The sequence below is a fragment of the Aquarana catesbeiana genome, linkage group LG06 (assembly GCF_042186555.1).
Source record: "Aquarana catesbeiana isolate 2022-GZ linkage group LG06, ASM4218655v1, whole genome shotgun sequence".
NCBI lineage: Eukaryota > Metazoa > Chordata > Amphibia > Anura > Ranidae > Aquarana > Aquarana catesbeiana.
In genome coordinates, this window is record NC_133329.1 from 198812118 (window position 1) to 198825058 (window position 12941).

The 12941-nt window shown below is 42.3% G+C and overlaps 1 protein-coding gene across 10 annotated transcripts in view; it reads right to left on the bottom strand.

Moving 5' to 3' along the window:
* Nucleotides 1–12941, bottom strand: part of VPS35L (VPS35 endosomal protein sorting factor like) — a 1435757-nt gene that overhangs the window by 1187188 nt on the left and 235628 nt on the right. For all 10 annotated transcript variants that reach the window (XM_073591197.1, XM_073591205.1, XM_073591203.1 and 7 more), the window contains one exon: nucleotides 4291–4315. In XM_073591197.1, coding sequence (XP_073447298.1) covers nucleotides 4291–4315 — 25 coding nt within the window. The remainder of the gene's footprint in view (nucleotides 1–4290; nucleotides 4316–12941) is intronic.

Here is a 12941-nt window from a genome sequence, read left to right on the forward strand (position 1 = left end):
GATTAAAACATTGGAGGGATGAATTGGTTAACACTGCACAGAAAATCGCTCAGACGTTCAAGGACTACTATGAAAATTTATATCAGTTGGAAAAGAAATCTAACCCAATAAACGCCAAAGCTAACAGAAGAAGCAGCCTGGGATCTCGATGCCCCAATTTCAACAGAGGAATTTATAGCGGCGTTAAAATCATTGAATGTGGGCAAAGCCCCTGGCCCAGATGGGTGCACCCTGTCGTACTACAGAAAATATGCAGAGGAATTAGCCCCGAAATTCGTAGCAGCTTATAATTCACTACAAGATAGGATGCAGATCCCAATAGAAACATTACTAGCACATATAACAGTGATTCCGAAAGAGGGGAAAGATCCCTCCCAATGCTCTAGTTACCAACCTATTTCACTGCTGAATGTGGATTTAAAAGTATTTACAAAGATTTTAGCCACGAGACTGCTAGATTATATCCCGGGTCTAATCCATCCAGACCAGGTGGGATTTACCCCGGAGAGGGAAGGAAGAGAGAATACACAGAGGGTGGTGAACACGATCCACCTTGCACAAAGGCAGCAAAAACCAATGGTGATAATCTCTGCGGACGCAGAAAAAGCCTTTGACAGGGTAGACTGGATTTTTTTAAAGGCGGTACTACAACATATAGGCTTAAGGGAGGGGATGATGAGATGGATTTCTAATTTATATTCTACACCAAGTGCTAGAGTAAAGCTAGATGATAGAATCTCGGAGTCCTTCCTTATTCAAAATGGAACTCGACAGGGGTGCCCTCTTTCACCACTGATTTTTATTTTGACAATAGAACCTTTCCTAAGGAAAATACGGGCTAATGTGAATATTAAGGGGATAAAAATAAAGGAAGAAGAACAGAAACTTGCGGCGTATGCGGACGATTTAATTTTCTTTGTAACTTCTCCAATCATATCTCTCCCATCCTCGTTGATGGAGCTGCGTGAATATGGGAAAATCTCATTTTAAAGTAAATTACGGGAAATCTGAAGCAATGGGGATAGAAATAAAGGCGCCCCTTTTACAGTTGGTAACCACACAATTCGGATTTAGGTGGACCAACTCGTATATAAGCTATTTAGGGACGAAAATATCAAAAAATCTGAAGGAATTATTTGAGCTTAATTACATGCCAATGGCTAAACAGATCAAACTGGATTTGTCAAGATGGGATAAAGAGATTTTTACATGGTTCGGGAGAACAAATATTATTAAGATGAATGTGATGCCAAGACTTCTGTATTTAATACAGACCTTGCCAATTAAAATTCCTCCAAGCTTTTTAAGAGATCTTAGATCAAGATTTCTGAAATTTATCTGGGCTGGGAAACCAGCAAGAGTACGTAGAACTATACTATCACTACCTAAAGGAAAAGGAGGGATAGGGCTTCCAGATCCAATAAGATACCAAGAGGCTTCACATTTAACCAGAGTGATGGAATGGTGTGGACTTAGAAATAAGAAACCCTGGATACAGACAGAACAGGCAGCAACAGATATCCCATGGAAGGATTAGTATGGATACCAGAAACTGAGTTGCCAGCTGAACTGAGGAAACACCCAACAATAGGCGTAACTCTGCGGATGATCAAAAAGATTTAAAAAAAAACGGCAATCTCGACAAATCCTAGTCCAAGGCTCCCTGTTTTGGGGACACCATCATTTCAGCCAGGAATGACAGACCCCAGGTTCAGAGCAATACGACGTAGAGGTTTCAGCAGGATCATACATTTTTCAAGGGACAATTGTTTATTATTAAAAAGAGAGATGGAAAGAGAAATAGCACCTGAATTAGATTTTTTTTAGAGTGATGCAGCTAGAAGCGTTTATTAAATCAAAATCTAATATGTATACAGAAGTAAGAGCATTGACCCGGTTTGAGGAGATGTGTTTGAAGGGAGAAACAATGAGACATCCGTTGTCCTATTTCTATACTGTATTGATGGGAATAGAATCGCCTCAGGAACTAACTTTCCTACAAGCGTGGGAGAGAGACTTAGGAACATCATTCTCCCAAGAACAGAAGAATAGGATCTTAGTATTTAATCAAAAGGCATCAGTAGCAAGCAGATATCAGGAGGGGGGATATAAAATCCTTACCAGATGGTATAGGTCGCTGGATGTGCTACATCGGATTTACCCCCAGGTGTCAGAGGTATGTTGGAGATGTCATGAAGAAGAAGGGACAATTCTACATATCTTTTGGGCATGTACGAGAATAAGAGAGTTCTGTGAAATGGTTGCCGAAACTACTAAAACAATAACAGGATTCTCCTTGGGAAATAATCTGGCAAATTTTTTACTGCTAGATTTCCCGTCATCAGCGGAAAAATTAAAAAACTTGCTGCTGAGACACCTTTTAACAGCAGCTAGGGCATGTATCCCTGCTCTGTGGAAAAAAGACAGCTCTCCAACTAGGGCACAATGGTTGGCCAGAATTGCAGAAATACAACAAATGGAAAATCTTACTTTGACAATGAAAGAGCAAGATGAGAAGTACCGGACAACATGGGCCCCATATTTGGACTATAGGGAGAGAAGGGACTGAAGTGGGGAGTGATGGAGGGGAGGGGGAGGGGTCGAGAGGAGTTTTTTTTTTATTATTACTTTGGGATAGGGAGGGGGTAAAAGGGGATTTTTTTTTATTTTTTTTTGGAGCAATGGGCTAATAGTAGAAAAAGGGAATTCACAAGGAATTAAAGTGTCAATTAAAGGTAACATATGATGTGTAGATGAATAGATTTACTTAAAGCGGGGGTCCACCCACACCGCCAAAAAAAAAAAAAAAATATTAAAAGCCAGCAGCTACAAATACTGCAGCTGCTGACTTTTAATACATGGCCACTTACCTGTTCCAGGGTCCAGCGATGTCGGCAGGGGACGCCGAGAACCCGCTCGGTTCTCGGCAGCTGCCACCGCCATCCTAGGTGAGGGAATCAGGAAGTGAAGCGTTGCGGCTTCACTTCCCGGTTCCCTACTGCGCATGCGCGAGTCGCGCTGCGCGTCCCAAGTGGTCCCCGCTCTCTCCTGGGAGCTGTGTGTTCCCAGGAGACAGCGCGGTGGGGACGGGAAGTGGCGTAGACTCCCATGGGAGTCTATGCCGGAAGTGGGTGTAAATACCTGTCTTATGCAGGTATCTGCACCCCCCTCCCCCCTGAAAGGTGCCAAATGTGACACCGGAGGGGGGGAGGGTTCCGAAAAGTGGAAGTTCCATTTTTGTGTGGAACTCCGCTTTAAGACGTATTAAGCTGGCACTATATGAGTGCAATGAATTGTATTGTGAAACCCATGAAAAATAAAGAATTAAAAAAAAAAAAAAAAAAAAAAAAAAAAAACTACTTTGTTACCATCCCTTAGGCCATCCATGCGGTTTTCCTTGTTTATCATCTTGATTTGTCCTCCATATGGGACAGTATATCTTTAAGACATTTTCATGTATTTTTCTTATTATGTGTTTAATGTTTTTTCCAATAAATTTTATATTTTTACTATAATATGAGACCATTTCTTTCCTAATTGGGATTAAAGTGGAAACCTTTAAAGTGCATTTTCCTTTTTTCCCCCTTTTTTCGTTTTTTTTGCTCAATTTTTATTGGATGTGGTGCCAAGCTCTGCAGTGTAGGTCTCAAATCTTTTTTTCAATGCTTTGAAAGAATAAATCACCTCTATTGGTGGTTGTTCCGTAAGTGGCAATGGCTGCGATATGTAAAACTATTACTGCCATTTTTTTTTACATTTTTGAATGGGGGGGGGGGGGGGGGGACGACTCAAAATTGTGCAGGATTTTAAAGGGTGCCTTAACGCAAAAAAAGGGTTGAGAAGCACTTCCTTAGAGCATGGGAGCATGGGGAAGCGTTACTGTGGACAATATCACAATGCACTGCAAAGCAGATGTGAGATTCAGCCTTTAAAGAGGGAGGCGAGCCTTGTCTATACCTATCTGACAGAAAATATGTGACCATATGAAATATATTCCAAATGTTTATATGCCAAGTCAAAAGGATAGTGGCGAGTTTTTATAAAAGTGTGCCATTTTGCCTTTTTATTATTATTGCCAGTGATTGAGCAGAATATCAGAGCTAATGTGTAATGCTGCAAAACAAGAAGCAGAGCCTGAATAATGACCAAACATGACTGCTCCCACATGCATAAATGCAAAGTTTTTTTAAAAAACAATATTAGTATTGACATCAAACTGACCTTTTACATGTATAAAGTGTAACTAAAAATCATTTTAAATGATTAAGAATTGGAAAGAAAAATATTTACCTCTTTCTGAACCCAAAAAGAGATTCTAAAAAGAAAATCCAGATATAAGAGTTTGAGTAACAGATATTTAAGCAACATATATTTAAGCAACAGATATTTAAGCAACAGATATTTAAGCAACAGATATTTAAGCAACAGATATTTAAGCAACAGATATTTAAGTAACAGATATTTAAGTAACAGATATTTAAGTAACAGATATTTAAGTAACAGATATTTAAGTAACAGATATTTAAGTAACAGATATTTAAGTAACAGATATAAAATGAACATGTGTTTTAGAAACTACAATCTTTACAACATAATTCTGAATCAATAAGACTGGTCATACATTATACAATTTTCTATACACTCTCCTTTAGATTTACCTTCAACTATGTAGTGCAAGGGCCTGCCTGATTGGATACAAATTTAAATTGTTGTATAGGTTTGACCTCACATTATAAAAGTTTTTGGTAAATCTAAAGGAAAATTGTACAAAATAATCGTATAATGTATAGCCACCCTTAACCACTTCAATACTGGCCACTTTCGCCCCCCTCCTTCCCAGACCAATTTTCAGCTTTCTGCGCTCTCATATTTTCAATAACAATTGCGCGGTCATGCTATGCTGTATCCAAATGAAATTTTTATCATTTTGTTCGCACAAATAGAGCTTTCTTTTGGTGATATTTATTCACGACTCTTATTTTTTGCGATATAAGAGAAAATAAGTGTGGAAATTTGGAAAAACAACAATATTTTCTTCTTTCGGTTTTAAAAGAAATCCAATAAAATCGAATGTTGTCATAAATTTAAGCGAAAATGTATTCTGCTACATGTTTTTGGTAAAAAAATTTCCGTTAAGTGTATAATAACTGGTTCGTGTGATCCCAGACAGATGTACACAAATGATCATGTACAGATGTGCGCAGGTGATCATGGACATATGTGTGCAGATAATTATTGGGACATATGTGGGGGACAGGTATTATTTGGGGACATGTGTTTTACATTGTGTGGTGACACGGTTGGTAATCAGTGAGTAAAAAGCTGTAAAAAACAGCTCATATTCACTGATCTCCAGCCGGCTGCAGCGATCCACTCTCCTCACCGACAACTTCTGTGTGAGGAGAGACGATTGCCTAGCAACCGGCTCTGTGTTTACATCACATGGCGGCTGTGATTGGACACGGCCATCATGTGATCAGGAGGTCCAATCACAGAGACCGGAGATCGGAGATGCGCCTTGACCGGGTGACACGAGCAAATCGGGATCGCCCCGCTGCGCGAGCACGCGTGCGATCCCCTCCTTCTGAGGGACGTTCCTGAACGTCCACTCAGAAGGAGAGATTTTATGTACATTGGCCGGGTGGGAAGTAGTTAAACATGTATGTCTGCTATTATCAGAAATGTTTATGCTGTTTACTTCATCTCTCAAAACAGTACAAGACACAAGCTGAGCACTCAGATCCTGGGTTATAGGCTCGTACCTTCAGGTGAGTGGACACTGGTAACACTTCTGAAGATTCCCTCTATAACCCTACCCTAATCAGCAAGTTCTTTTTTTTTTTTTTTAGGCATGGGTAACCAAGGAATAGAAGGGAGGGCCCGTGTCCTGTACTATACTCCAAGATAGGGAATTTGCAAGTAAAAAAACCTCTTCTCTCAACTGTACAGTACAGGACACAGGTTGAATATTTATAGACCCTGGGATTTCCCGAAGCAATGAATGCAAAGAGTGAGCATCAACTAGACAACATAACTGTGTCCACAGGCCCAAACAAGGGTCAACAGACCCAACTTCAGAATGCCGCTATAAGAACCTTGCAGCCAATAGCTGCATCAGTAGACGATTGGATTTAGGTAAAATTTTGAATAGGTATAAAAAGGGGATAAGGTGGCGGCCTTACAAAGCTGGGCTACAGAGACCTGGTGCAGGAATTCCCAGATAAATGTCCACCAACCTAGTGATTGGGCATGTTACAAGTGCAGGAAGAGATTTGTCAATGAGTGTAAGCTCTATGCAATCAGTTCCTTTGCGTGGAAGCAGGATGACCCTTGTGGGGTCCTGAGGTTATAAAATAAATAGAGAATTGTCTGCCTGATAGAAACTGTTGCTTTGAGGTAGACTAATGGCTCAGAACACATCCGAGCAATGAAGAGCAATTTCCTTTGGGTGCTTTGGAATTATGTCTTCACTGAGGTGGAAGACTGTCAGCACATTAAGAAGAAACTATGGTCTTGGGCATCAGACTACCTTTTCATTATGAATAAATTAAGGAGGACTCAAGGGAGCCACCAAATCTGACAGATGTCATCACAAACCCAAAATGGCCACCTTACAGGAGTGGTCATCTAAGGGGTTATTCCTGTTGGGTACAAAAGGTGGTTTCTGCAGGGCAGACATAACCAAGTTAAGATCAGCATAGGGTGATTCAAGGAGGGCCTGATCCAAGATAACTTGAATAAGGGTTTTGACGAGAGTGTTGCTAAAGGCTTTGGAGAAGGAATGGACAAGGCTGAAAGATCTTTTTTCAGAGTGCTTAGGCCAAGTTAAGGTCAAGTTCCATTTGTAAGTAGTCCAGAATGCAAAGCACAGAGTAACAAGAGATTCATACCAATGTGGGGTTCATACCATTCATATCTGTGGTCCATACCACGCAAAGAAGGATTTCCAGGCAAGGGTGCAGATCTTTCTGGAAGTGACATTTCATGCTTTTAGCAAGATAGGAATAAGGCTCCAAGACCCCTCTGTCTCTTAAGAGATGGGTTTCAACAGAGCTATGCCTTTAATGCCAGTGACTCAGCCAGTTTGGTGCACTGAGAATCACTGGCCTCTTCTTTCTCTACTTTGTGGAGCAGACAAGAATTGCCACTGGAAGGAAGGCATAGATTAGCCTTAACTGAGACCATGGGATTACCAAGGTTTGATGTTGGACTTGTGTCTTTTTTTGACCTCACCTACTATGTAACCATGTTAGTGCTAGAGGGTCCTTAGTCCTGACCGCAAACAGAGGTAGTTTGTTGAATCTGGAGAACAGGCATTTACATCCAGGATCCCCCATCTCGGTCATGACCTAAATTCTTATCAGGAAGAAAGACATTATGAATGGAGACGTGGATTAGGACAAACTGGTAACAGTTTCACTGGGAAGAACCATTAGGGAACCAAAGATCCATTTTTCGTTTCCACCGTCCCAAATATAATATATATATATATATATATATATATATATATATATATAGTATATATGTGTGGTAAGCAAGCGATTATTGCCTTGCATGAAAATGCTGGCAAAAAAAGTCGGTGAGTGTAATTCTTGAGGGAGTGGAAGCACTGTTCACGAGGGGAGAGGTGGAAGAGACACAGTATAACCTTCTTCTTTATCAAGATTTAATACTACCTTTTTGGACACTTTTTTTATCACGTGTGATGTCATGTCTTTTTTGTACTGATTTATTTTGAAGATATGGTATTTAATATATTTTTGTGCATGTGCAGCATGGTATGAAGTGATTGCACTAATTTATCACTGGAGACGTATTATTATATATGTTTTTGGTAAAAGTATACTTTGTGTGAGTGTTCAATCACACATTGAGAGGGTCACACCATCACTGTGCTAAAGACACTTGAACACTTAGAGAGTGTGTCTATGTACTTATTTATTTATTTTTCAGTTTGTAGATTTGTTCACAGTATGATCTTCTATTGTTTCGGGGTGTAGGACATATGCAGAGGGTCGCACCATCACTGTGTTCAAGGTCATTAGACACATTTTTAAAGCGCCTCTTATTTTTTCCTGGATGCCTGTAGGAGGTTTGTGGTAGTTTACAGGCACCTTGGATTAAATATTTGGTTTATATAGGCCATTGCTGTGGCATTGTCGGACTGAACCCTGATGAGGCAGTCATGACGCTCCACCGTCCATGATTGTAGGGCCAGAAGTACTGTCCGTAATTCTAGGACGTTGATGGGCAGGGTCTGCTCTGTCCCTGACCATTTACCCTGGGCTGTGAGCCAGTCTATGGTCCCTCCCCAGCATGAGAGACTGGCATCTGTAGTCAGGACTCTCCAAGTTACCGGGAGAAAGGATTTTCTCTTTCATAGGTTCTGATCCTGCAACCACCAGTTTAGGCTTAAGCATGCCCGAGGAGATAAGCACATTGGATAATCCAGGGCTTTTCTTCCACTATTCCTAGCCAACAAGATGTCTTGTTAAGGCCTGGAATGGAACTGGGCATACATAGGGCACAGCCTAGAAGGAGGATACCATCCTCCCTAGAAGACTCATACAGAGCCGAATGGAGGGTTGTCTGGTGCCCCTTATCTGACGCACCTGATCCTTCAGGGCACAGATCCTTACGGGTGGCAAGAATACTCTTGCTTGGACCGTGTTTAGAATCAGACCTAAATATTTTTGACTTTGAGCTGGTCTCAAGGCTGACTTTTCAGTATTTATGATCCAGCCCAAGCTTTTTAAATACAGTGTATATTATGCTCTGTTCCTGAGCCTGTACCGAGTGATCTGAGCAGGAGGTCATCCAGATACCCGAGCACCAGGATCCCTTGGGCTCTTAAAAGGCCCAGTACTGGTGCTAGGACCTTTGTGAACACCCAGAGAGCTGTAGCAAGCCCGAAGGGTAAAGCCTCAAACTGAGAATGACGTTCCTCTACTGCAAAACGTAGGAACCCCTGAGGCTGAAAGATAGGTACGTGTAAGTACGCGTCCTTTATATTGATGGAGGCTAAAAAGTCTCCCCTCTGGAGTGAGGTTACTACTGAGCGGACAAACTTCATCCAAAAGGACTGTATCATAAGATACTTGTTCAGGGACCTTAGGTCCAAAAGGGCCTTGTGTCCCTGTTTGGTTTCTGATTCGTAAACAGGTTTGAGTAAATCCCTGTGCCCCTTTCGGATACCGGAACCTCTACAATCACTCCTTGATGCACTAGATGATGTAGTGCCTGAAGCAATACGTTTTTTGGAGGATCCGAGGGAACACTGGATCTTAGAAACCTGAGGGGGCACCCCCGTAATTCCAGCTTGTAACCGCAAGATAATTGAGGAGACCTGTATTGTTGTTTTCCAAATATCTGCAAAGAGCACCAGCCAGCCCCCCTCCCGATGGAGTGAGGGTGTCCCCTCAAAAAGAGGGCTTGGTGCTGGGTTTAGAAGAAGGTTGGAATTTTGGACCCAGGGCTTTTTCTGGCCCTGGCCTTGTGGCTTGCCCCTGGCCCTACCGCCCTGACACAGACATTTGAGGAAGCAGTCCCTGGGTTTTTAAACGAGGGACGATTGGTGCTTTTCTTCACAGAAAGTAGAGAAAACTCTTCCCTCCGGAAATCTCTTGGATATATTTGTCCAAGTGATCACCGAATAAATAATCCCCATGAAACGGGAAACCTGCCAATAACTTTTTACAAGGAAGCTCGGCTGACCAGTGCTTAAGCCATAAAAGTCTGCGCATATGTACAGACAAGAGAGACAGACGAGAAACCTGCTGTATTGAATCCTTTAAAGCATCAACAGCAAAACACAGCTCTCGAGGAATTTCTGTCTTACTTTCAGGTAGAGCATCCTACTGGTTAGGCCTATCCGGCCGTTTGACTTGATCCTTTAAGGACTGGCAAATACCAATTGCTGCAACAGCCGTCTGAATAGCTGACCTGGCCAAAGAAAAAGGAAGCCTTTAATAATAATTCCAATTTTTGGCCAAGCGAGTCTTTCAAGCCCTGTGCGCTATCTACTGAACAAGTTAAGTTCTTGTTTAAAGGAAGAGACTGTTGCATCTATAGCTGGCATGCTCCATTTTTAGCGAACTTTTCATCCAAGGGATATAAAAGGGAAAACCTTTTAGGAGGCAAAAAAGTCCCCAATCAGCATACACCACCTGTTCCAACAGGGGGTGTAGCAGGGAAGTCCGTGTGACCTGAAAAGGTCTCAGAGATCCCAAAGAGGACCAGGGGGGCTTAGTCATCTCTGCAAGAGGCAACTTAAAGGCAGAACGAACCATTTCGGTCAGAGTCAGGATCAAAAACCTCTGCGACTGAGAGGCAGACATCGAGTGGATATCTTCTTGTCCAGATTGCTCGGAAGCAGACTCATCTGCCGGGCACTCCACAGAATCCTGAGCTTTAAGCTCTTCCCCATCCTCAACCCATTCCTGCTCCAGACGAGTAGACTCCAGGGAGGGGGATCAGTCACGCTTCCTGCCACCCTGCAGGATGGAGGCAATCATGCCGGCAATTCTGTGCTCTAAACCGGGTAGGGCTGAGGACACTTCATCCTTAGTGATAAAGGTTGAAGCAGCAGCGTTGACTGTAGGCAAAATACCAGATAGGGGCAGCGGCTCAGATTGCCCGGGAGCCTCTGGTTTTTCAGGGGATACAACTAGGTTTATCAGCTACTACTCATGACGTAGGTGTGCCCTTCCCTGTGGAGTTAGTCACACTCCTCTTTTTTTAAGACATTCAATGCTCGCAAACAAAGAGTACTTGGGTGTAGTTAAAACACTTCAAAAGGGAGACTCTTTAATAGGGCTCGCCAAGACCTTATGCAACAATCCTGCTAAGCACCTTTAGCCTGCCAAGCAACATCTGTTGACTCACGTGATCCAGGTAAGGAGAAATGAACCACTGCAAGTGTCTGTTCAGAGCCTGCTCTGTGTCCCAAAGCTGCCTTCTGGAAGCACAACAAGCTTGGCATACCTTGCAGACACTAGTATAAAACTAAAGTACTTCCTGTATGGGAGGGGTTATATAGGGGAGGTCACTTCCTGTCTGAAGACCTTTGGTCTACCAGTGTCCATTCACTTAATGATGAAGTATAACCCAGCATGTAATGAACATTAGCCTGACTCTGTATCCCATGATGTATGAAAAAGAAATTGAATACATAGGTATATTGGTTGTCTACGGATGCCAGGCATTCCCCTTGTCCCAGAAAGGCAATAAACTGCCCAGATTCCCTACAAATTTTTTTCAAAATTGTTGTGGTGTTCCAGGTCCAGAATAGGACAAATGCCCACATTGGGCTTTGGAATGACGAACAAGTTTGAACAGAATCCTGTGACCCTTTCTTGTGGGGGGTACTGGCACAACTACTCTCTGGGACAAGAGAGCACTAAGGGAATTTTGCAAATCTGATTGTCCTGGTGCAGATTTTGGCTGATAAAAAATAAAAAACTGAAGGGGTGGAGTTTTAAACTCTATACCACGTTGAAACCAAAATATTAAAGCCACATCCTCTGACACTGCCTCTGCGTCCTCTTTATGTCCTTTGTCTGCCTTTCCTAGGCCAGGCATATTGGGATATAACTCAGTTACAGAGGAACTGAAGAAGGTGCTTGGGATAGATGGCTGTATTAAAGCCATTTGTTGTCCAAAGATTAGCAACAGATGAATAAAAATCTGCTTTTGTCATCAGGTAGGCAACTTGTGCGCCCAAAACAGAACTAGAATCAGATGCAAAGACCAGTGTTTAAAATCAGGTCCTGCGCCAGTGCAAGAGAAGCATTGTCACTCTGAATTTGAGCAAATGTTTGTCTGACATTTTGCCTTGGCTCCTTTTCACCTGGTTTCCACCATGGCTATGGGTGAAGGCATACAGAATGCGGAACATGGGGTAAATCGTAACCGTAAGGAGCACGTAACAACCCAAGTGTAGATCATTCTGTAGCGAATCCCATTTGGTAAAAGGTCAGGAGGAGATACCCAAGTACCTTAAAAAGGCTCCAGATAGAAGTGTGAATTAACAGCTGGTCATCCATCTGAGAAGGGGGGGGGGGAATTTGTTGGGGGGTGTAGAATAAGCAAAAGTTCCCCCATCCTGCATCATACCAGGCCACATGCCTTCAACATGAGGACAAGGTTCTGTGGGGGGGGTGCCCCAAAGTAACCCCCCCATGTTGATGTCGTCAGGTAGGCAACTCGGGGGGTGCTTTCTCATCTCCCCCCCACCTTTGCTGACCTGCGAGGCTGCATGCTCAGAGAAGGGTCTGGTATACATTTTTGGGGGGCCCCACATCGTTTTTTTTTTTAACCACTTCAAGACCGCCCACAGTATATGTACCTCATTACTTTGACACCCAAAGTCACACCACGTCACACCGTAAAATCGCAATGGAAATCGCACAATTTTTAAGTCGCAGAAGTCTGAATGAACACTTAGGGAGAAAAGATCCATTGCCTAATAACACTAGGGTAGGGTTATAGGGAAGGCATCCGGGGGGCATGTCTTTAAAAAGGTACTAACCTTTAACCCAGGGTCTATGAATACTCAACCGTTGTCCTGTACTGTACAAGATAATGTAATGGCAGAGGTTAGAGAAAGCCAAAAAAATGCGCAACAGACGAGGTAACTAAATGAATATGCAAATCTCAAGTCTTGCTGTAAAAAAAAAAAAGAAAAAAATCAAAATAGGCCCCAACTCCTCCTACCCATAAAACTATTGGTCTATTAATATGATGGCTGCATCAACCTATAGGAAAGCTAGGAGACTGGATTTATAGCTACTGTATTTTTGTTTTTACAATTTCAGTCTAAAAATTGTCCAGATTTTTCACAAGTTTCAGTTAACTTTATTACACATGCTTTACCAAGTAATTTAAAACCTACATTAACCTCTTGGTGCTGGCGCCACCTGGCCCTTTAAGAGTTTTATGAT